Source organism: Physeter macrocephalus, chromosome 7, assembly GCF_002837175.3.
Source record: "Physeter macrocephalus isolate SW-GA chromosome 7, ASM283717v5, whole genome shotgun sequence".
NCBI classification, from domain to species: domain Eukaryota; kingdom Metazoa; phylum Chordata; class Mammalia; order Artiodactyla; family Physeteridae; genus Physeter; species Physeter macrocephalus.
In genome coordinates, this window is record NC_041220.1 from 27,238,283 (window position 1) to 27,263,514 (window position 25,232).

The 25,232-nt window shown below is 34.8% G+C and overlaps 1 protein-coding gene across 3 annotated transcripts in view; it reads right to left on the bottom strand.

Moving 5' to 3' along the window:
• ANAPC10 (anaphase promoting complex subunit 10) overlaps positions 1-25,232 on the bottom strand; it is a 75,816-nt gene that overhangs the window by 25,047 nt on the left and 25,537 nt on the right. The window contains exons 4-5 of one of the 3 annotated variants that reach the window (XM_007127403.4): positions 21,604-21,724; positions 329-1,448 (exon numbers count right to left, since the gene is read on the bottom strand). In XM_007127403.4, coding sequence (XP_007127465.1) covers positions 1,362-1,448; positions 21,604-21,724 — 208 coding nt within the window. In that variant the 3' untranslated portion in view covers positions 329-1,361. Of the gene's footprint in view, positions 1-328; positions 1,449-21,339; positions 21,385-21,603; positions 21,725-25,232 lie in introns of those variants that run through there. The other 2 variants (XM_055085905.1, XM_007127401.4) reach the window with 2 other exon arrangements.

The following is a 25,232-nucleotide window of genomic DNA, read 5'->3' on the forward strand; positions in this document are numbered from 1 at the left end:
CCGGGAAGATCCCACATGCCGCGGAGCGGCTGGGCCCGTGAGCCATGGCCGCTGAGCCTGTGCGTCCGGAGCCTGTGCTCTGCAAGGGGAGAGGCCACAGCAGTGAGAGGCCCGCGAAATGCAAAAAAAAAAGAAAAAAAAAAAAGATATAAATGTATATCCAATAGCTATATACAGCTGAAATTCCCAATTTCATGAGATTCTATAGAAAAGCACATGCTTTTACAGCCTATGAAAACATTACCAGTTTTCAAGGCTTTGCTCCTTTCAGCTACCATTTAGTGAGCTGCTACCACGTGCAAGGCACTTAACTGACACTTGTTTTAATCATCCCGACACCACAGCCCTAGTTTACAGCTGAGGAACCTGAAGTTCATAGAGAGGTTGTATAATTTGCCGAGGGTCACCTAGCTGGTGAAGGATGTAGCCAGGACTTGAAAGTAATTTCCCTGCCAGAACTCTGAACATTACAGAAGTAATGAAGTAGTCTTGACGTATGTCTCTCTGGACTAAAAAATAAGGCAAAAAATATTCTGAGATGAGTACAAGTGAATAATATTTGCAATTCAAGTGTAATTGAAATACATACGCCTTAAAGAGATGTGGAACTCTGAAGGGGACTGGGAGGAAAAGAAGAAAGTAACTCAACTCTGTGAAAGTCCCACAATACTCACTGTTTCCTATTAGTTATGGTGCCTAGAGGTAAAGCATGACATTGGGAACAAATGAAGTTCTTGTTATAGGTCCAGGCAGAGGGGAAAACCCAATATACACCTCCAGTTATATTGGAAATTAAAATGCAAACATCTCTAGTGTTCTCAATAACAGGTTTTCAAAACAACTGAAGTAGTCCCACACACACTTTGCTTGCAAGGTCTGTGATTTCCACTGGTCCTGAAATTCATATACATAACAGATTCTGTTTACAAAAGTACAAAAAGTACAAGAAAGAACCACCTTATAATTTACTTTCAAATTGTTTATCCAAATCTAGAACATCTGTCTAGAATGGTTAAGGTGGATTATACAAAATGAATATTATGGAGTAAGAAGTAATGAATTTTATTTTACATGAATTTTAAAAGCATTGAACTAACTCTACTGCTTGTTGCTTAGACATTATGAAGTTTGACTTCACCTTGGCGTGAATTACTATCATTTTAAGAAAAATGTTAACTAGTTTCCTAAAACTGCAATCAGTGACAACTGAGTAGAAAAAGCAAAGACATTTCTGTTCTATTCACAAGCACCAACAAACAGCCCAGTGGGGACATGGCAGCGTGCCAGGCTGCCCCGTGAGCAATTAGGCTTCGTGGCAATCAGGAGACTCAGGCGTCTTAGGCCCTTAGAAAACTAGTATGTTAAGGACTTGGTGCTTTTACTCCCCTTTCCTGGAGGCATGTGTGAGACGTATCTTGTTTAGATGACAATCTCTTCCATCTACAGGACTGAAAGAAAGGTTAAGACAACTAAGTAATAAGAAGCAAATTGAGGAGAACATGTGAGAGATTAGCAAGCATCACTGTTTACTGGACCTATTGACTAAATGTAATAACTGATCTCAGATAGACAGTAATCTCATTGTAATAATCAGAAGAAACAATAATTAAAAGGCTCATACAATTATTGTAAAATGTAAAAGTGCATTTTAATTGACGAAGAAGCTCAGAGTGAAATTCAGAGGCAAACCAACCTGAAATTCTCTCTCAATGAAAAATAGTTGAAATGGATAAAAATTCAGTTTCAGCCAAAACATGTGTATATTTACTCCTTTACCAACTTCTACATGGACGGTTTCTAAGAAAAAAACAAACGACACTGAATGATTCAGATAAACCTTATGGTAGACTGTGGGCATCAACTTTCATTTCATGCAATGTAAACCTGAAGTTCCCTATTATCTGGTAAATGCTTTCTCTTTTTGATATTTTATGAGTCTGAGTGAAAGGTTGAGGCTGTCAACACACTGGATTACATTTTGTAAATTTGCTGTCGATGTCTAATAAGATACCCAACAGCATAACAAGAATAAAAATGAATGAAGTGAATAAGATTAAAAGTGAAAGAATTAACCTAAGGATCCAAAAATATACTTTCTAATACATTCCTTGATTAATTACGTAGGGTCACTTCAAAAATTTTACTAACTCAATATTGTCAAGAATCCATCATATTTAAGTATCTGAATTTCAAATATCTGAATTTGTCCTGAAGTACAGGACAAATTTATGATATTTTTATATTCATCTAGCCAAGATACACTTTACTTTATAAATAAAATAGATTTTAGAGGGCAAAAGTCAATATTTAGATCAACCCTTCATACATATCTTCAACAAAAGCTCATTATTTCTCACCTTTAATACTTTATATTTCATTTAAAGTTTTTTATTATTTTATAGTATATAAACATACAAGCCTTTTCTCTACTTCTTGATGTGCCAGTAACAGTCGTGTAATATACATCTATGACAACTTAGCCTATAAACAGAATTCCTCACAAATTTAAAACCTAAGGAACAACAAATGTTTCACTACACTCAGAAAACACAGAGTCTTTATTCCGAGAGGAACTTTCAGTAAAAAAGTGACGTGTGAACAGCAGACACTGATGTTCACACAAGCATACTGCAGACAACCCAGCAGGCGGTTTTCTATTTTTTTTGGATTATGCTCTGGAGGTGCTGGCACAATGGAATTTCAATACCATAATTGCTTATTTCTCTGTGTATTTTTAAAATAATAGGTAAAGAAAAAAATCAACTACGAAAATAACAAAATATTTTTCATTCTTCTTTTCAAAGGTTGTAATTTATAACCATTACACAAATAGAGAAGAAGCACAAAAGGGGGGAAAAGAGAAATAAAGTAATGTTCCAAAGGTTCAGTTTACAAGGACCTCACACTAAGTTTTTTTTTTTTTCCTGCAACTCTTACTAGAAACAGTATTATTTGCTAAAAATGCACTAGCTGCCAAGAGCCATGGTCCATCTAAAGCAAAATGCTTAAGATGGAAATAGAGTGTTAAGACAGAAAAAAGGGGCAAGATTCAGTATACAAATTTCTGTAAAATCTATTTTAAAAAAAGAATAAGATGAGGTTTTAATTTTGATATTTTCTGCCTGAAAAATAAATGCAATACTAAATAAAATACTAAAATATATAGCACTGTATTAAAACAATAAGATGTAATCAAATTCCAAACTTTCTAATTAAACCTTTTTTTTTTTTGTAAGTTATTGGGAATTCAACACTAGTCTTGGTTCACATGATAGAACAATGGGAAAATTTTCCGAGTGGTTGAACACTAACCCTGACAAGTGTGGAGAGCCAACTACAATACATTATATGGTAGCATAACCTGCCACCCACGTTGCTGAGAGAACAGCTTTCAAACACATGCACTGAGCTGTAAAACCACAAAATCCCTTATTACACATTGTCTTTCTTACTCTAGGTGAAATATACCACCAATTCTTTTCCATCATAAATCTTTTTTTATTACTATTTGTGAAGCCCACTTAACATTTTGACTGTCTTTTTCTTACAATGTAAAAGGTGTCTTTTTTTAAAAAGGAAAATGAAACAGGACTGTCATCACCCTCCTACAGTATTACAATGAAGGCTGATATCTGCCACACAATTTCTCAGAGCTGATTTTGGAAATCCGTATTACCCAAAATGAGTTTTAAGCTAAAGTTTTTTTTATTCCTTTAAAGACCAAGGCCTATAATTGGTTCACTAAGTTTCTTAAAGCATTTGAAAACACTTGCATTCTTCAAGAAAGACTGATATATTGCTTTGGGGGCTCTTTAATAAAATACATGGTCTTCATCATTACCCGCCCCCCAAAAAAGAAAAGAGAGAGAGAGGGAAAACCAAATCGTCAAAATCTGTCATGGAATGAGTGTTCTTTCTCATTCTGTGTCTCTTCCCAACATTCCTCCCTTCCCCCACTCTGGCACAAATCCAAACCTGTACCAAAAACACAAACAAACAAAAACAGAAAGCTATTTTAGAATCAAGGATATAAGATAATATCCATCTTATATTGGTAAAATATTTAAATAAAGCAAGACTGTAGGATGGCAAATATGTTTCATCCTCATTACAGCACTGTGCTTTGTCAAAGATGTGTTCTTACTGTTCAGAAAAGAACTCACTGCAATAATGACTATCAAATTTGTACAAAACAGCTAGAGATACAGAAGAAGGGTGGAAAAAAACAACCTAAAAGACACTACTTTTATAGAAATTCAAAGACACTACTTTTTAGAGATTCAAGATGGTTAAAATCATTTTAAAACTGTGTGTTTCTCTCTAACATTTGCCTAATTAATTTCCCTCCGAAATTCTCCCTCCTATCCTTTACATCCCCCATCTCCCCAACTCCCACCCACCATGACCCACCTCCATCCACAATCTGCTAACTGAATCAAAGCATTCCAGGACAGTTACAGGACATAACAGTTTCTTCTGGGGTTTTCATTTGCAATGTTGTTGGCAAAGAGAATTGTATTTGTAAGTGTTTCTATTATACAGACAAGGTCAATTACTCCCGTCAACTATTGGTCTTTCTGCCTGATAGCTTGGTGGATTATTCAAGTGGGACCATTCATAACCTATAACTGAATGCACCCAATTAACCTCAGAAACATGACAATACTGGTATCTAATGGGATTTTAAGTTTATCTTAATAACATGCCATAGTAATGCCATTTTCTCCAAACTGGTGGTTTAATATCTGATAGAAACTCTACATTTGCCTCAAATTGAATTGATTTCTAAATTATGACATACAAATTACATAGAGTAATTTCTATTTTATGGAAGTTTATCATAAAAATGTTGAAGCTTTTTAAAAAACAATAATCAGCTATTATGTCTACATTTGCTTATATGGTTTATACAACGAAATAAAGAATATGACAACCCTTTAGTATGCAATATCCAGTACTCTTATCAAGATTTCTCCCAAGATGCAGAAAGCACTACTACTCTGCCAGAAGCTATTGTGGAAATTAATTTGTATTTTACTTCAAATATTCAAAAATCTTTATGCTGTCAAATATTATTTTTAAAAAACACAAAAGAGAATTTGCATCATTGGGTGTTTGCTTTGTGACAGGCAATATGAATAAGTACTTTGCAAACTTTATCTTACTTAATTGTCTCAGGAACACAATGAAAAAGCATTGTTATCCCTATTCTCTGCATGAGGAACCTAGTAAGTGGCAAAATTGAGATATGAAACCAGATGTGTCTAGTTTGCCAAAGTACGGTCTTTCAACATCACTCGGCCTAAGAAATCTGAGATAATCCCCCATCATCTCACAGTATCATCTTGTAATAACTGGACCATAGAGTACTTTCAAGCTTCAAAACTATCCTGTAAAAGAATGATGCCCAATTATTACTGAGCAACAACTAGAAAAAGATGAATGAATGAATACGGGTGTCTGGTATCCATTTAATTATACCAACACTAAAGTTTTATTAACAGTAAGACAATACTCCAGTTTTTTTCATTTCACTTCCAACCCAAATGTACTCTCACATATATGAATGTACATGTGATCTTCCACACACAGGCCTGCCCCCATATATTACCTGCTCATGCACACAAACTCATCCAAACTGTCACATCCAATACTCCCAGTTTCTAAGCCAAAAGTATCGTCTGTTATGCTGGGCCACAAGGAAGTGAAAAGCTATCTTAACACCACGTATCAATTTTTTGCAAAGAAGGATTTTTAAAATAAGTTTTAAATAATTTTTCCATAAAGTAATTTTTGAACTATCTGATCTAGTAAGTCAATTTAAAATATGTTCTAGCAAAAATTGTATTGTGATTATCTCTATTTTTGCTTTATGAATTTTAAACAGAAGCAATTCATTCAACTGTTAGGCCAAACTGCCCTAAAAGCAAACGCCTACCAAGAAGAGCACACTGTGCATTTCCAAAACTCAAATACTGCTCTCAAATTCTCTGCTCTGGGTGTCTTCAGACTGGCTAGAGTGACTCTCAGGGCTACATTCACTGCTTAGTGGAAATGTCTGTAAAAATATTTGTGCAATCAGGATAGACAAACCTTTATGAAAATACTGGTTTGGCTAAAAGTTGTGGCAGTTAAGATGTACATAAATAATTTTTTTAAAATGACTGTTTACAACCCCTACTCTATAAATGTATTAGTATACATATTATATTAATTCAGAAGAATACATCCTCCAGAGAAAGTATAAAGACTGAGAAGTAGAATTCAGAGTCATCAGTATGAAGTCAGCTTTGCTTATTTTTTAAATACATCAAAATAAATCTCATAAGCACAAAAAATTTAAAGAACAGAGTACAAAATCGAAGGAAGGGGCTTCCCTGGTGGCGCAGTGGTTGACAGTCCGCCTGCCGATGCAGGGGACGCGGGTTCGTGCCCCGTTCCGGGAAGATCCCACATGCTGCGACAGCTGGGCCCGTGAGCCATGGCCGCTGAGCCCGCGCGTCCGGAGCCTGTGCTCCGCAACGGGAGAGGCCACGACAGTGAGAGGCCCGTGTAACGCAAAAAAAAAAAAAAAAAAAAAAAAAAATCTAAGGAAGTATCCACGTTAGTGAGCTGTTACCTTAGTGAAGAAAGATCCAATATTTTGACACAATGGTCCAACATGTGATCCAACAGATTTTATGCTATTAACTGGATTATATCCGAAAGATTAAAACTGCTAAACTATTCCCTTACTAAAGTCACAAAATAATGCCACTGGTGCTATTGTTTCAAAGGATTAAATCTGTATGTTTAATCCAATGCCAATGGAAATTTCATTAAGGTTTAAAAACAACAACAACAACAACTAGAAAACCTGCACGGGATGTATGCTCTATCCAACTGTGGACAACTGATACTGAAATGCCAAATATCAACATTAAATTTTTAAAAAGCAACCCTTCATGTTTAGATCTGGTAGTGAGGAACTGAATGCAAGACAACCTATCTACTCTCCATTACTATCACATGCCTTAATAAAGATAAGACACATTTATCTAGCACTTTCTAACCTTCTGCAATCTTGCATGAGTAAGGATAAAGCAAGCAACCATTACAAAACTTAAGGAAAAAAGGAGGATGGAAGGACATAAACTTACATTGACTGAGAAACTTACTAAGTATTTGCTATGTTGCAGATATTTTTACACAGCTTATCTCATTTAATCTTCACGACCACCCAAACAAGATTGTGATTCTCATTTTTTTAAGTAAATAAACAGAGGCTCCAAAAGGACAGAGAAAATGCCCTATATTACAAAATAAAGAAGTAATAATAGTACCAAGATTTCAACTCTGATCTGACAGACTCCAAAACCTACAATTAAAGCAGCATGTGGCAAAGACAACCTAGAAACATGTTCCTTTCTCTGGCTTAAGCCTCATCCTTCTGTCCCACTTTAAATACAATATTTAAAACCCAGACTACAGCTTACGAAACAGACTGGGTTTTTGCCCCTGTAAGCCAAGGTTAGAGAACTATGCGTTCAAGGGCAAGTACAATATGACTCTGCGGGAATACAGCAAGTTTCAAATGACTATGACTCCAGGTTAAATGGAGTTCAGTGAGTCATGGTAATTCCATGCTACAGATAATCCTGATCTTAGTCAACAGAAAATTTTCAAATTTGAATTCCATATTAGCATTCAACAATTCTCTCTCAACGTAAGGCAACTCTTCATTCAAAACAAGTAATTTAAAGCCAGGAACATCTCTCAATGCCTTTCACTATTCTTCCACAGAGAAATGATAAAAATTTTAAATGGATAAAGCTAACGTTTAACAACCAGATTTTACAAACTAGCTGAGAATAATTTTGACTTGATTTTTATCTTTTTATTATCTTAAATGTGACGCAGCTACCTAAATACTATGGTTGAAGAGTGAAGGCAGGCAGAGAGTTCTTTTCATTCATCAGTCTATTCTTACTCCCTAAAGTGCCTTCTTTATCATACTTAGCCTGAGCTTATCACCACTGGGCCAGGCATAAGAGGCAAGTTATAAGTCTCCTAGATTCTCCCAAAGTAAATTATATTCCCTTTAGTCATTATCTTCTCTAAGATCTTATGCTTACACCAGAAAGTGGGGCTGCCAGGGTAGAATCAGTTTAAGAACTAATCTGCCTAGAACGCTTTTCTTTAGCAAAGTAAAGCTAAAACAGATGCCCCTACACTATCTTTAAAATAAATACAAGTGCCACTGCAGAAAAAAAAATTGCATAAATATTAACTGAGCACCTGCATGCCAGGTACTTAGGCATGAGGGTGATTGACAGATACTGTTCCTGTGCAAGTGGAAGCTATCAAAGATTTGTGGCAGCTGATAAGAAATATGGCATAAAATTCTTAAATAAATGGCAAAAGGGTAAGATTAGGGTACAGAAATATACATAGAATTGTTTATAAGTAGGTCACAAATTTGGCTCCACAGTTCCTGGCAGTCAAAGCAAAGTGACTATCATTACTGGTTCTGACAGTACGGAGGCTCTTCTACTTAGAAACAGATTAGATTCCAAAGAGCTATCGTTAAGTCCATTTAATCCCATGTGCAAAGTTTTAACTATAGAAGCAACTACTAATACCACCTATTGGTAACTAACAGAGCTGACATACTTCTCCCCGGACCCACTGCCCCCTTACAACAGGCAGGTTTTCATATCTACCAAAGTCCTTAAGTTGAAAGTTCTTTTTTAAAAAAATAATTAATTAATTAATTAATTAATTTTGGGCTGCACTGGGTCTTAGTTGCGGCGAGCGGGGGCTACTCTTCGTTGCTGTGCATGGGCTTCTCACTGTGGTGGTTTCTCTCGTTGCGGAGTATGGGCTCTAGGCGTGTGGGCTTCAGTAGTTGTGGCACGCAGGCTCAGTGGTTGTGGCTCACGGGCTCTAGAGCACAAGGGTCAGTAGTTGTGGCTCATGGTCTTAGTTGCTCCACGGCATGTGGGATCTTCCAGACCAGGAATCAAACGTGTGTCCTGCATTGGTGACAGATTCTTAATCACTGTGCCACCTTGGAAGTCCCAAGTTGAAAGCTCTTAAGCAGAGGAACTTGTGTGTGTGTATGTGTGTGTGTGTGTGTGTGTGTGTGTGCGTGCGCAAAATAAAACCACACTGCTCTTCCTTAATTCAGATCTGAAGGAAATCTTTACTCTGGATATGTACAAAAAGGCCACTTTGTGATACAGTACACTACATTCTCAACAATATTCCTAACAGAATTACAACAGCAAATTTCATAATTTCTTAGGTGTCTCAAAGTAGGCCTATTGATTAATAGTAAAGATAAATTCTATAAAAGCAATTTTATAAAATAATGCAGCCAAAGTATAATAGTTATAATAGCTAAAGAACATGTATGTCTTCAAGGAATTCCCAATTTAAAAAATATATGAAATTCAACTCTTAGAAGAGTAGTCTGAAGATCTAAAAGTAAGCTTTTGAGACTACTGGCATCACAATTGTTTCTTATACAAGTTTTGTGTGTAACACCTCTTTACTGTAATTCCTAAAACATAGGAAAAGAAAGCTTTCAGATTTAGTTTTGAGGGTTTAGCAATTACATATAAAATGAGTATAATACTTAGTAGACAATGAAAACGGATGCAATCTTTTTTTTTTAAAGGGCTATTCATTTTTCTCATGAATCTCAAAGAAAGTGCAATTAGGGAATAAGTCAAAGGCCACAGTTATCATTGTATACAGTTAGTGTCAAAAGAGACACCATGGGGCTTCCCTGGTGGCGCAGTGGTTGAGAGTCCGCCTGCCGATGCAGGGGACACGGGTTCGCGCCCCGGTCCGGGAAGATCCCAAATGCCGCAGAGCGGCTGGGCCCGTGACCATGGCCGCTGAGCCTGTGCGTCCAGAGCCTGTGCTCCGCAACGGGAGAGGCCACAACAGTGAGAGGCCCGCATACCGCCAAAAAAAAAAAAAAAAAAAAAAGAATATAAGACTATTTTAACTGGGATTCTTTAAGAATTAGAGTAAAAACACTATTTAGTCTAAACATTTTACAGAGTTAGAATCTATGTACTTTCAAAGTTGTTTTCTAAATACAGATAAGTAGATATACTAATATACTAAAATAGAATTTTAGTAATTACTGGCTATAAGTCTCTTTTATAATTATTTTATTGATTTCTATTATAAAATTAGAGATGTTTTCCTACAGAAAAAAATCAGGGTACTTATTATTATGAAATCTCATTTGCTTATTTAGCAAGTATGTTATTTCAGGGAAGAAGTAGGGAAAACAGGAGTTGTCAGTTTGTTATAATCATTATTTTATATGAGTCAATGTGCCAGTTAAACCCTAAGACAACTGCTTACCCTCGGTGGTGGGGAGATAGAGAGTATATTACATATTTTCTTTTCTTTTTTTATAAAGACTTTATTTTTTAAAGCAGTTTTTGATTCACAGCAAAATGGAGAGGAATGTACAGAGATTTCCCATATACCCCCTGTCTCCACACATGCATAGCTTCCCCATTATCAACATACGCCACCAGTGGTACATTTGTTACTAAGGGTGAACCTACAGTGACACGTCATAATCATCTGTAGTCCAAAGTTTACATTAGGGTTCACTCTTGATGTTGTACATTCTATGGATTCAGACAAATGTACAATGACATGTACATCATTATGTTGATAGTATCACACGGAGTATTTTCACTGCTCTAAAAATCCTCTCTTCCCACCACCCCCAATTCCTGGCAATACCTAATCTTCTTACTGTCTCCATAGCTTTGCCTCTTCTGGAATGTCACATAGTTAAAATTTACAGTATGCAGCCTTTTAAGATTGGCTTCTTTCACTTAGGAATATGCATTTAAGGTTCCTCCATGTCTTTTCATGACTTGAGAGTTCATTTCTTTTTAATGCTGAATAACATTGCATTGTCATTGTCTAGATGTACGACAGTTTATCCATTTACCTACTGAGGAACGTCTTGGTTGCTTCCAAGTTTTGGCAATTGTGAATAAAACTGCTATAAACATCTGTGTGCAGGATTTTGTGTGGGTATAAGTTTCAACTCATCAGAGTAAATATCAAAGCTCCTGACTGCTGGATCATATGGTAAGAGTATGTTTAGTTTTGTAAGAAACCGCCAAACTGTCTTCCAAAGTGGCTGCGCTATCTCTCATTCCTACCAACAATGAATGAGAATTCCTGTTGCTCCACATCTTCGTGAATACTGGGCACTGTAAGTGTTCTGGATTTTTGCCAATCTAACAAAATGTGTAGTGGTATCTCCTTTTAATTTGCATTTCTCCGATGACAAATTACGTGGAGCATGTTTTCATATGCTTATGTGCCACCTGTATATCTTCTTTGGTGACGTGTCTGTTAAGATCTTTAGCCTATTTTTTTTTAAATCAGGTTGTTTGTTTTCTTACTGAGTTTTAAAAGTTCTTTACACATTTTGGATAACAATCCTTTATGAGAAGTGTCTTTTGCAAATATTTTCTCCCAGTCTGTGGCTTGTCTTCTCATTCTCTTGGTATTATATATTTCAGTCTGAGGTATCTGTAACTATGTGATAATTTTGTTCATTTGGTGGCAAAGAATGGGAACCTACAGATTATGTAAAACCCAGAATGAGAAATTATAATCTTCATTATTAAAAATAAGCAATAGTAAATTTATACAGCTACTTAGGAAACACCATATTAATTTAAAACAAGATAAAAGACTTCAGACAATTAAAATTGTTAGACAGCTAATATCTCAACAATTTCCCTACTACTGTCTCAAAGTTATGGTATCACTCAGTCTGATTCTAGATCTTCTTTTCTTATCAGAAGTACCTTGAGGGTCTCCTCTGCCTAGGCCCTCTGTCCTACTTAATTAAGCACCAGAGATCAAGACTAGCTATAGACCATTTAATTAGCTAATTATCATTCTTAAGCTAATTCAAACTAGACAATTTGTTCTGAAAATGGCACTGAGATAGCTGGACTACTGTTTCTGTTTTTTACCATCAACTGTAATTGCAAATAAAAGAGGAAAGGTCCCCTGCCGCCAAAAAAACCTACAAACCCTTGTATGATGATTTTGCTTGATTCGATTACGAAGGAAAAGGGCCACAGAAGAAAGTATCTATTGGCTTATATTCCCAGAGTTTCTACCCCAATATTCTCACTCTTTTATTCTGAAACTTGGAGATTTTTGTCCTTTTTCCTTAGAAATTTTATTCTCTAAATTACCCTGTTCAAAGCTCTTTATAAAATCATTAAGCAAAAGCAATCAGCAAAAAAGAAAAACAAGAATTTATAAACATTTATGCTGACAGCATTAGCATTGCAAGTACAATCAATTTTCAACAGGATAGATCAAGGGAGTAAACCATTTTTAAATACATTTCAAAAATCAATAGTTAATCTATCCTATCACTCACTAACTAGCTCATTTCCCCAGCTACACACTTGGATTTTTCTGAAAAACTTGAAGAAATGTTTTGGTAACTTGTAAACTAATGTGATTTTTTTTACAAGAAAAAAAATGAAAGGAATACGTATTGTACGTTGATTCCCAGCTAAAGCACTGCCTTGCTGTGTGACACTGGGCAGCTTGCTTCACCTCTTGGCGTCTCATTTGTAAATAATGGCATCATACTTGATTAGAAGTTGCTAACTGGTGGCCACATCGAGCAGTGGATATACCTTGTTTGCCTAGCATGTTTTTAAAATTGGGAAATTTCATATTCAAATCCAGATTTCTGATTTCTCTTTAAAAATTAAAAGACGGGCAACCCTGCGCCTATATTCCCTGTGGCAAGAAAGGCTGCAATTGAATAGCAGTTGTCCCCCTTTGGATAAGGCATGGATTCTTGGTGTTGCGTTACCTGCCTGTATGCTCAGCATTTGAGTTTCTGATGAACTCAATTACCTCTAAAGTTTCTTTCAGTTCTAACGTTCTCATGTTTAGAGTGAGTCACACAGCAAAAGATCCATTTCACCTCTCTAAGCCTCAGCTTGATCTGAATATGGGGATGATAATAACATCTAATTACCACGTGAGCTTTGGAGAGACAAAATGAAATAGTGAGTGGTGACTGCTTAGCACAGTGTCATATATGTAGAAAGTACTTAATAAACAGCAGAGGTAACAATAAACACAAATAATGGTGAACACAATAATTCAAAAATGATTCTATGATGGTCAATCCAATCTAAGTCAAAATTGACATGCTGATTCTTCTCTTCTGAATGCAACATTGGTCCCATCAAAAAATCACCTATTTGCCTCTAATTTTTGGAGATTACTAGTTCTTCATTTACCACATGTAAAATAAGAGGCTGAGGAAAAAAATGAAAGTTCTTGAGTTGGCTCATCTCAATTCAATGTATTTTTAAATTACGATAAATATTTTCAGCAGGTATTTTTCAGCAATATATGCTGCAGCTCTTTCAGTTGCAACTACTGTTCTATTCAGGGTCATTTTAGTTGCCAAGAATAAAAATTCACTCAAAAGTTTCTACAGGAAGCAGGGGCTTACCGAAAAGTTTATATATCTATGGGAAACCAGGAGAAAGTAAACAACCAGGTATGAGAAAGGTCAGGAAATGAAGCATGTTGGGGCACCAGCCACTTGTTCCAGCCTATTTTTTTTCCCCTGGTTGTCTCTGTCTTTACATCCACTCTAGTCATTCTACACCATCCTGCCTGCTCCCATACCTCATACTTTATATTCTTCTAACTTTAAAGCTTCAGTTGGCAAACGCCCTTCACCTTACCCACCCTCTCCAAAACATTATCTTTCTGCATCAAGTCTTGCTGCTAACGTGCCTGTTTCTTGTGAGTCATAGTTCTGAGAGAGGTAAAAAATTAAAAATAGAACTACCATGTGATTCTGCAATCTCACTTCTGGGTTTATACTCCAAAGAACTAAAAGCAGGGTCTCAAAGAGATATTTGCCCACCCATGTTCATAGCAGCTTTATTCACAATAGTTGAGAGGTGGAAGCAACCCGAGAGTCCATTGTCAGATGGATGGATAAACATACAATGGAATATGATTTAGCCTTAAAAAGGAAAGAAATCCTATCACATGCTATAACCTGGATGAACCTTGAAGACACTGTGCTAAGTGAAATGAGCTAGTCATAAAAAGACAAGTACTGCATGAGTTCACTTATATGAGGTATCTAAGTGTAGTCAAACTCAGAGACAGAAAGCAGACTGGTGGTTACCAGGGGCTGGGGGAAAGGAAAATGAGGAGGAGTTGTTTAATGGACATAGATTTGCAGTTTTGCAAGATGAAAAAGTTCTGGGGATCTGTTTTACAACAATATGAATATACTTAACGCTACTGGACTGGACCGTGTAATGCTACTACACTAAAAAATGTTAAGACAGCAAATCTTATGTTATTTTTTTAATCGCAATTAAAATTTAAAGAAAAATTTCTGAGAGAAGGAATCGATCAGATTTATTCAGATAATCCTTTTGAAGCAAACTACACAAGCAAGGGTCAGTGACAAGCCTATGGACTGACCACTGGTATATTTATTTGACAACTTTTTATTAAATGCCTACTGTTTCCAAACTGTGCTAGGTTCTCAGCCAGATGCCCACCCGTGGCCTGTTTGGCTGGTCATACCAAGTAGGCTTTCCTTATATAACAGGGGTTGGTGATCCATATCTCATTTTCACATTTGTAAGTAAAGTACCTATTTCTATTGTACTACATCCTGCCATAGGGTTAATAAAGCGTTTTCTAATTCTGTTTGTTTGTTTTCTTTGCCCTTGGCTGTTACTACTGTCACTCTGCAAAAAAAACCCCAAAACAACAACAAAAAAAAGAGTGCAGTTCTTCCATAACTGCTGTGAAAGAACACCTGAAAAGAGCAACCTTGAAAGGAACCTCATCAATTTCATAGTTCCTTTTAAGTATGCATCAGCAGGACAAAACCTTCCAATTCAAAGAATTATGAAACAAAACAAGAATACCCATCAGAATCTTCTTACTTGGCACAAATAGTATGATAAGAAAAGTTGGAGTTCTTGCTATGAAAGCAAATAACTTAATTAATCTCAAATCTATAAATTTAGAAACTATCACTCCAAAGAGTGATTAAACTACTTGCAAGAACTGTCTTAGTTCAGAACTGCATTAAATAAATTGCTATTACAACATGTCACACAGGCTTAGGAAGGAAACTTTTCAGTCCCTATCTAACTGGATTCCTGACCATTATCAGCTTCTGTGACATCATAGTCTCTTGATTTTTTTTCCCTCATCTCTGGCAGTTCCTCTCAGCTTTTTTCATTGGATGATCTTTTTCTATCCTTGAATATTGGCATTTCCACAGTTCCAGCCAGTCCTGGTACTCTTCTTTCCAACTATACACACTCCCTGAATGAAATGAAAACTCACACCAGAGCTTCTACTTACACATGGATGATTCCCAAATCTACAACTCTAACCTAGACTTCTTTCCTCAGGTTCAGATCCATATACTTGACTACCCACTGTAAAGTCCCTCCATCTGAAAAGATACCAGAAGTCAGTGGCAAAAATAAATCTCATTAGCTTAAACTTTCTCTCTATCCCTACCCCCAGTGTTCCTTAACTCTGCATTCCATTTCTGATTAATCGCAACATCCAACCAGTTGCCAGACATGAGAAGAAATCTAGATGCCCACTCCTACCTACTTGAACCACCTGCCCGCACTCCCAGTAAACCGCAGGTAGCAATCAGTCACAAGTCCTTTTGATTCTACTTCAAACACATCCCTTCCTCTTGAACCCAACTGCCATCACCTTAGTTAAAGTCTCATAACTTGCACCTGGATACTACATACCTGGTCTTACACTGCTCCAGCCCCATCATTCCCAAGATTTAACTTGATCAATGTTTCCTCATTTGAAGTCTAAACTCCCTAGAATCCTGACGGCAAGCACAATCTGACTTTCATCTATATATATTCAATGGAACAACTATATATTTATTCCCTACAAGAATGTATATTCCTTATGTACAGAGGCCACATTACCATCACAGTAAATGTGTTGAATGAATAAACACTTCTCCAGTCTTTCCTGCGGCTTCCTCACACCTACCCAGCTTCCAAGCACACTACATTACTGGCAGTTCTGCCATTATGCCAGGCCCTCATGCTCCCATACCTTTATGCTCACCGTGCCCCGTTTTAGAACACCTCCACTTTATTCTCCACCTGAGTAGGCTTTACATCTATCCTTCAGATTCAGTTGAACCAGCACCTCTTTTAGAAAAAAAAATTTTAACTAATATTCCTAATAGTCCATTGTGTTCCCATATCCCCTGCATGTATTTACTAGACTATATTGTACTTGTTGACTTATTTGCCTGTCTCTTCCACCAGACCACGAAGTGCTTAAGGGCAGAAACCATGCCTATCTCTGCTGTATCCCTGGTACCTAACACAGTGCCTGGCACTTAGCAGCCCCTAAATAAATATTTACTGAACAAAGCATGAATCTGCCTTATATAGCAATGCCAGGCTAGTCAAAAAAAATCTAGCCTAAGTTGATGGTCAAACAAAAAACAAAAGATACAGAATGCTTTTCTCTCTTAAAAATATATATGATACTCTACTGTATAACGTATTTTAGTTTCAAGAGAAAATGTACCCCAAATGCATAGACACCTCAACTCCATTTTAGAAATAAGTAATGTTTATAATTATGAATATTTTTTAAAATTGCATATGTTACTCTTAGAGAGGGATAAGAGACAACATTTCTAGCCTAAAAATTATGTGTACCTCACCAAAGCATTCTACACTCATTTCAAAGATGTCCTAAAGTTAATTATAAAAATTAATTTAAAAAAATATTTTCTTTTAAATTGGCTAAATTCAATAAAAACTATTTTTCCAAAGGCTCAATAAATTAAACACTCTGTCTTATCAAACCAATTTATGTTTGTAGATACTGCTTAAATCATTCTACTTTATAACAAGTTGTTTAAAATAGGCCCCTCATAAGAAAGTAAATATAAGTACATTTTAAGATCAATGGAGAGAGTCAGAGCCTTTGTCTGCATCTCCTTACTCTACCACACACATTAATGGCAGGCAAATTATAATAGTAAATGTTATTTTAACAGAAGAGCTGACTTATTAACCACTTCTGTCAAAGTACCATATATGGACTCCCATAGCCACACTACTGATTTAAGACACAAGGTAGAGAGCCAAAATGCTCACCCACATGGAAGAAAAGGAAAATAGCATTACAGCTCTCTTAACATTGACTTGTTTCAAGCCTCCTCTTAAAAAAAAAAATCACTTGGTAACAGCTTGATTATCTGAAGACGAAAACAAGGCTTAATATTCACTTCAGTGCTCAATCTTGTGCTCCATCAATATTTTATCCTTTTGTGGCTACAAATTTTAGAAGCAAAATGCTAATAATGAACCAAAGGACAACTTTCACATATGCTGAAAACATCTGCTTAACCTTAAGTTACCAAGTTGTTTTTCATAAACTGTATAGAAATAATTTTGAGAGCTGTCACTATATGTCTAGTAAATGACTTTGGTTTTATATTTAAGAATAAAAATTTCTACAACAGTTTTTAAAAAGAGAAATAACTAGTTAGAAAATTAAAAAGGACTTTAAGTTTTCTCAGATTTTAGCTGGAGATGTATTCTAAAATGTTAAAATGGGCACATTTAATATATAGTATTCTTTTGATTCCTCACTCTAAACAACAAAAAATCTCCTTCACACATATTTTCTCTTCTGAGAGCAAAGGAAAGGAACAACATCAAACCAAGACATAATGCTAAAATACAAATGATTTAAACATTTAAAAAGCAACTATATCTTTATTCGAAAACATCTCCAAAATAACTTCCTGGACAACATGAACATGATTTCTGGCATAAAAATAACACAACTGAGATGAAATATTTTGAAAAGATAATGACACAGACTCTGAAATGCTAAATTCTCACTTCTATATAGAAATAGTCTCTTGTGCAAAAGCAATAAATTATAAACATATTATAAAACGTTCTTAGGTTGTTGGTTTCCAATTTGCATAGGATAGATAATTTTGAAAACAAGAAAGAAGAATGAACAGCGTAAATAAATTCAACTCCGGTGCCAAAAATGTTCTAATTGGCCAAACCCAGTGTTGGTATCTTGCATCCATTAGGCAGAAAAGTCTAAACTTCATTTCTGTTTTAATTTTAAGTCCCTCCTCAGGTATAAAGGTTAAAACACGCATTCTAGAATAGTAAAGGAAGGGCCTGATCTTTTTGTAGAGATTTTTCAACAGAAGTAACAAAGATCTAGATATAATATCATGTTTCATAACTGAGATGAAGGGAAACATATGATAGAAAACCAATAATTTTTGAATAAATAGGGTAACCTATTAGCTTTCCTCACCCTGAACTATAATTTTTTAACAGTTGCTATTTCAAATCAATAATAAAGTTAAAGAAAGTAGGTTTTAGAGTGTTTCAAGTAAACAAATCCATAGTTTCTAGTAAAAAGGGAAAACCTATTAAAACACTCCAGTACACACTACACCCTCCAGTGGGCAAGCATCCATGGAAAAATATAAAAAGATTTCGTTGGATTTTCCACTCAGTCAATCAGGCCTATAACTAATAAAATGATGGTTCTAAAAACCTCATAAAAGTTCACACTATTTTAATCTCTCGTCTTAGTATATAGTTAGAAAAAGCAAAGACTTTTCTATAGTTAACAATTTAGATGTTATAGGAGAATAATGTTAGAAAATAAAATCATGATCTGCTTATCTTTCCTTAAAAAACAAAGTGCTATCAGATTCTTAATTTCTTAAACTTATAAAAGAAAAACGGTACACAGAGTAAATCACATATAAAGATGTATAATTAAAGATAAAAGTATTCTTTATACCATGAGCTGCAAAGGCGGCACTAATATTTTAAAGCAAAATCCAAAAATTATGGTTCCTTAGTGAGAACTGTGGCAGAAAAGCAGTAGGTTCATTAAGTTTTTCAGGAAAACAACTTACATTATCACCTGGTAATATTTAGTATTACTGGTCTCATGAGGCTATGTGGTCACTACACTTAGAATAAAATTAAGAGACTATTTAAAAGAGCCCTTATTCTATATGACTAATGTTTCATGACTTAAATGATATAATAGAAGCAAAGACTAGATTAAAAGTATTCTACAATGGTCCAAATATCATTTAAAGTTTCTCTAATTTACAAAATACAAACATATATTTAATACATAAATTTAATACATAAATCTGATCTAAACCTAGATCAGATATGAATATGTATAGTTCCCAAAATGAGTTAAAGAATTTTTGAATATATATACTCTAGGAAAAACTAGAACTAAGACTACTTAAGGTCTTGAACTTATCACTAAGCTTATGAGACCAGCAATTACAGGACAATAGTGACATCTAGTGGACATTACAAATATATACCACACATATCTTGGAACAAAACCTTTTATTTCTATTGTTTCACATATTTCAACCTGTCTGAAGAAGTATATGACAAATCTTTAGTTGTAAACCAAAACAAGCTGACTCTGCACCCTAAAAGCTTCTCAATGAGTGACCCAATCATGTGATAAATATAAAATGTTTAACAAAGTATAAGAAGTAAATATCTCATTTTTAAGCACTAAGCACTAATTATATTTATCAAATACATGACTGAAAAAAGGTCTAGCAAATGGTCCAATATGATTATGATAATAAAAAGAATTTAAAAGATTCTGAATGAAACAAGTGAAAAATGCAAAAAAATTTTAACAAAGAAAATTAAGAGCTGATCTATTTATGAATTTATTCAAGCATGGGAAGAACATATTAACCACTATAGTGTCAGACAAAATAAGAAATGTTTTTAAACTAGAAGAAGATTATCTTATTTATGACAATTTTTCAAAACCAGATTAGTTCTCAAGAAAATTTATAAGATTATTCTTTAAAAGTAAAGGAAGATAACTGGAAGAAAACCAGCTAATCCTCTCAAGAAGTGATGAACTTACCTCAAAAAAGGACAAAAAAACAAACAACAAAAAGTACTTGTGGACAATGTCCTTACTTATTATTTGTTCACACATAAGCAGATTTCACAAGAGAACAACACTGCACTTAATGAGAAAGCAATGAAAGTATATGTGATTTTTATTAAGCATTTTATCACTAACTCAGGGAAGAAATACAAATATTTAGATCCTAGAGATAGGATCTAAATATAAACACTAAGTCAAATAAGAGTCCAGGCCACAAAGTAACTGGAAGTCTTTCAAAAATCACACATCCTTCCCAGATCTCTCAGAACCACCTAATTTAAAAGATTTTAATGATTATTTGAGCTCAATGATTTTCTGAAAAGAAAAAATGCTAAGGGCCAGAACTTTCCAAGTATACATTTCAAGATCATTGACGATATCTCTGAAATGTAAATATTTTGGGATTAATAAAATTCAGGTCACAAAAGCACTGTCTTACTGTCTTCAAAAAGTTATCAGAGGATAAATAAATTGTGATATATTCAAACAATGGATTACAACTCAGGAAGCAAAAAGAATGAAGTACTGATACATGCAACAACATAGATGAATCTCAAAAAAATTAGGCTGAGTGAAAGAAGTCTTACATAAAAGTATACCCTGTGGGCTTCCCTGGTGGTGCAGTGGTTGAGAGTCCGACTGCTGATGCAGGGGACACGGGTTCGTGTCCCGGTCCGGGAAGATCCCACATGCCGTGGAGCGGCTGGGCCCGTGAGCCATGGCTGCTGAGCCTGCGCGCCCAGAGCCTGTGCTCCGCAACGGGAGAGGCCACAACAGTGAGCGGCCCGCGTACCGAAAAAAAAAAAGTATACCCTGTATGATTTCATTTATATGATATTCTAGAACAGGCAAAACTGATCTATGGAATGAATGAATGAATGAATAAACAAAATCACAACGAGAATTACCTCTAAGGCTAAGATAGAGATGGAGATTGACTGGGAAGGAATATGAGGGAATTTTCTGGGGTAATGGAAATGTTCTAAATTTTAACAAGAGTTGGAGTTACACAGATGTATGCATTTGTCAAAACTCACCAACAATATACTTAATATTTATGCAAAATTCATATAAATTTTACCTTAAAAAATAAACCTTAAGCAAATATTAATAACTCCAGTTATCATATACCATGCTAAAGCATTTGGGGTGATGTGTATAAATATCTGCAACTTATTTTGAAATGCACATAAAAATTAGATAATGGACAGATTATAATAAAGCAAATATAGCAAAACATTAACAACTGTAGAATCTAGGATATAAGTATGTTGAGGTTCTCTATTTAATTCTTTCAGATTTTCTGTACGTCTGAAAATTTCCATAATAAGATATTGGGAAAAAAATAAAGATGACAATCAGAATTCAAAAGAAAATTAAAAATATAAAAAATTTAAAATATGTTCTCTAAAATATTAACAATTTTCCTTTTATATATTAACATTTTAATCTGTTTAATGTCAAAAGTGACCATCTTCTAAAGAGCAAACATTACAGGACAAAATATTTTTAAAAATTTTAAAGACATACCCGAATTTCTTGAAGATTGTGAAAATTATTTCCTACTCTGACTGAGATCTTGCTTGGAGTATAGCTTTCATCAGATTTGTAGTCCGCATAAATACATAATGTCTTCACTGTTGTTTTTCTTCTAAAAGCAATAAAGTAAAACCAACAAGCCTTTTATCATGTGGAAAGACTATATACAAAACATGTTATATCTTCTGATTTTAAAAGTCATATAGTTTGCTAAAATGAGTGTTTGAATCAATAATTTCCATGTTCTTTAATTTTAACAATGATGAAAATAAAGAACATGTGAAAAAATAGATACACATGTTATACTTTTACAAGACATCTCTTACCTAGAACATGGTTAAGAAACAGATGTAAGCAAAAGAGAAACAGTTAAGCCAAAATAGGTACCTTAGACTGCAAACAAGCATTAAGAGTTTTCAGTTCTCCTCATTTGTATTTTAGACAAAGAAATTATTCTAACAAGCTTGTTTTTCTTTACTAGTTAGTAGTTAATTACTTAATTTCCTATGTTAATACTTGAAAATAGCTAAGTGAGAAACTAATTCTAGCAAAAAGAAAAATGTTTAAAAAACAGAAAGTATAATCTTATTACTTAATGCAAGAAATAAAATTCTACTGTTTTTAAAACATACATATCTTAGAAAAATAAGCAAAGACTACAAAACAAAAATTAATCTCAGAAAACTGCAAGTGGCCAGAAAACATGAAAATATGTTCAATCTCCAATAATCAAAGAAAGAAATTAAAACATACATAGACATTAGTCTTGTATCATATTGGGAAATATGAAAATAACTGATAATACCCAAATTTGATTAGAAAAAGGCACTTTCATACCCATTTAGTAGGCACAAAGCCTTTGACTCACAAATTCAACTTCTAAGAATGCATTAAAAGACAATAGTAACACAACTACTCTAAAGCAGATGAAGAAAAATCTTTATTGTTCTGCAGTTAAATTACTGAAAAATTATAAACAACCTAAATGTCCATCTCAATACAGAATTAAACAGATTACAATATACCCAATTTAATGACGTACTACACAACTATTTAAGATACACATAGATATGTAGTTACAGAAGGGAAAAAAAGCAGATTACAAAACAGAATATAAAAAAGGATCGCATTTGGGGAAAAACAAAAAAATTTTTAAAGTCATATAAACCTACATATGTATAGAAAAAGGCCTAGATAGAATCATACAAAAATAGTAAAAGTGACTATTTTGATGCTGTGAAACTTATTTTCTTCTTTATGATTTCTATATTTTCTGATTAATGTTTTAAAATAAGCATGTATTATTGTCGTCAATAGGGGGAAAAAGCAGACAATTTAAATATCAACCAAAAAAACCATAAAGAAGTCTATTTAAAAGTGCTTTAAAAGTTAAGATCTGATATAAACTGGCACTCAAAAATGAGCTCCTTGAACAGAAGTAGCCTGTGTCAAAAGTCAGTCTATAAAAACAGCAGGGGATCTATAGCTCTTAGTGAGGGGACCAAACTTCTATAGCTCAAGCTTTTCATCAGAAAGGAATGGGGAAAGTTAAGGACTTTTCCTCAAATAATAAAGACAGATCAAGATGTAAAACGCTACTCAGGAATTGCTGACAGGATAAATACCATTACCAGATACTCAAAAGAGGCCAGCGGTATCAAACTGACATCCTTCTCTGTCTGCTGCGCCAGGAAGGAGACAGGAGGGGAAGCACAAAGAAGAAGGGGAAATTTTGAAGGGCGTACAAAAGATCTTTTCCCTGATGCACCAGCCATAAACAGGCAGTGAAAGGTCTTTCTTATCATGGAGAGATAAAAGATCATGAAGATTACCCTTAAGGATTTCTTTCTTTTTTTTTTTTAAACAAAAGCAGATCTAAAGGACCAAACTTTTTGCTCAGAATAATTTCATCTCTAAGTTATTAAATTCAGGATAATTTAGTCGCTGAACCTACAAGATAACCAGGGTTAGGTTAGAAAGGCAAAGAATAATAATAACACTAATGATTATAAACACAACAGCAACAGCAGAAATAGCAAGTGAATAAGTGAATACTCTGTGTCTGGCCCAGAAGCAATGTTTTGTATGTATTATCTCATTGACTCCTTAACCTTGTGATACAGGAACTATTATCACCTCTATTTACTGATTAAAAAAAAAAAGTAACAGGTTAATAACTGGCTTAAGGTCACAAAGCTAGTAGGTGGGCAGTGTTGTAGTTTACGCATGTGTCTGCCTGCCTCATATGATCTTAACTACTATAACGTTCCTATTAATTAATTGTACTTAGCTTATGCAGCATTGTCATTGACACCATTTAACAATAACATGTAGATGTTTATAATTCTTTAAATTTGAGCTACATTATGGGTTCTTACCCTCGGGTCTATGTAGCCCCAGAAATCATATGTATAACTTATGCTATATACCTAGTTTCATTAGATTTGAGAAGGAAACTGTGACCTCCCATAAAGTTAAAACTGTTACTCCATAAAGCCTTTTAAAATTATTTATAAATTTTATCTCATGGTAAATTTTAAAAATAATATTGCTTAGAAAATCATGCTGCTTTCCAGTGGCAATGCATGTGGGAAGGAAGCACATACATTGTGCTACAGGACTTGCCCTCCCACCATAAACAACCAGAATACCAGACAACATATATGAAACAATCGTCTGCAGACACTGAATGACAAGACGCAAAGGCCTGTAAGTCCTGAGAGAAAGGAAACGAATGAGGTGAGCCCTATGAATAACTACTGGGCTTTCTGACTGATGGCAATTTCTCAACCGCTATGCAGGCAGAGAAAAGCCTAAAAGAATCTTGCAGTCTCACTGAACTGAGGAAGGAGCTATACTGAGAAAAAACTCCAAAAATCTGCCTGGAGTCCCCTTGAGTCTTTGAACACCAATCTACACAGGCATAGATAGGGTGAAACTCCACAAAGACATGCAAAGAACAGTTGCTGGGGGAAGAACAATTACTGAGAAACAGTAAGCCAAAAAATTCCCAGAGCTTTGCACAGAGTAAGCAAACATTAGAGTTCCCAATAACCAAAGTGGAGAATCCAAATAGCTCCTCAAATGTCTAGGACATTCATTTGAGATCCCACAAGGATCAAGCCTTTGTATTCCATGAGGCTAATATTGCCCAAGAGAAGTGATCTTAAAGAGTGGTCTGGGGATCTATGGGGCAACTGTAGGGGATTTCAAGATCCTTTCAGGGCATCAACAAGGTCACAAGTATTCTCCTAATAACACTAAGATGTTACTTGCCTTTTTCAGAATCATTCTTTTATGAGTATACAGTGGAGTTTTCCAGATGTGATCTGACACGGGATACTGTAAAAGACTTAATGAAGAAGCATATGTGTGACTCCAGCTGTCTCCTCTGAAGCCAGACACTAAAGAGATTCACAAAAAAAGTAAAACAAGAACACTCTTCTCACTATTTTCTGTTTTGGAAGAGACAGTTATTTTTCATCTAAAAATGTTATTTATGTTAACATAATAGGTTAATTATTTAACTTTAGATGAATAAATAGATACTTTAAAATTCCTCAGCTATAATTTCCAATATGGTAAATACTGAGAGGATATAAAAAATAAACAGAAGATCT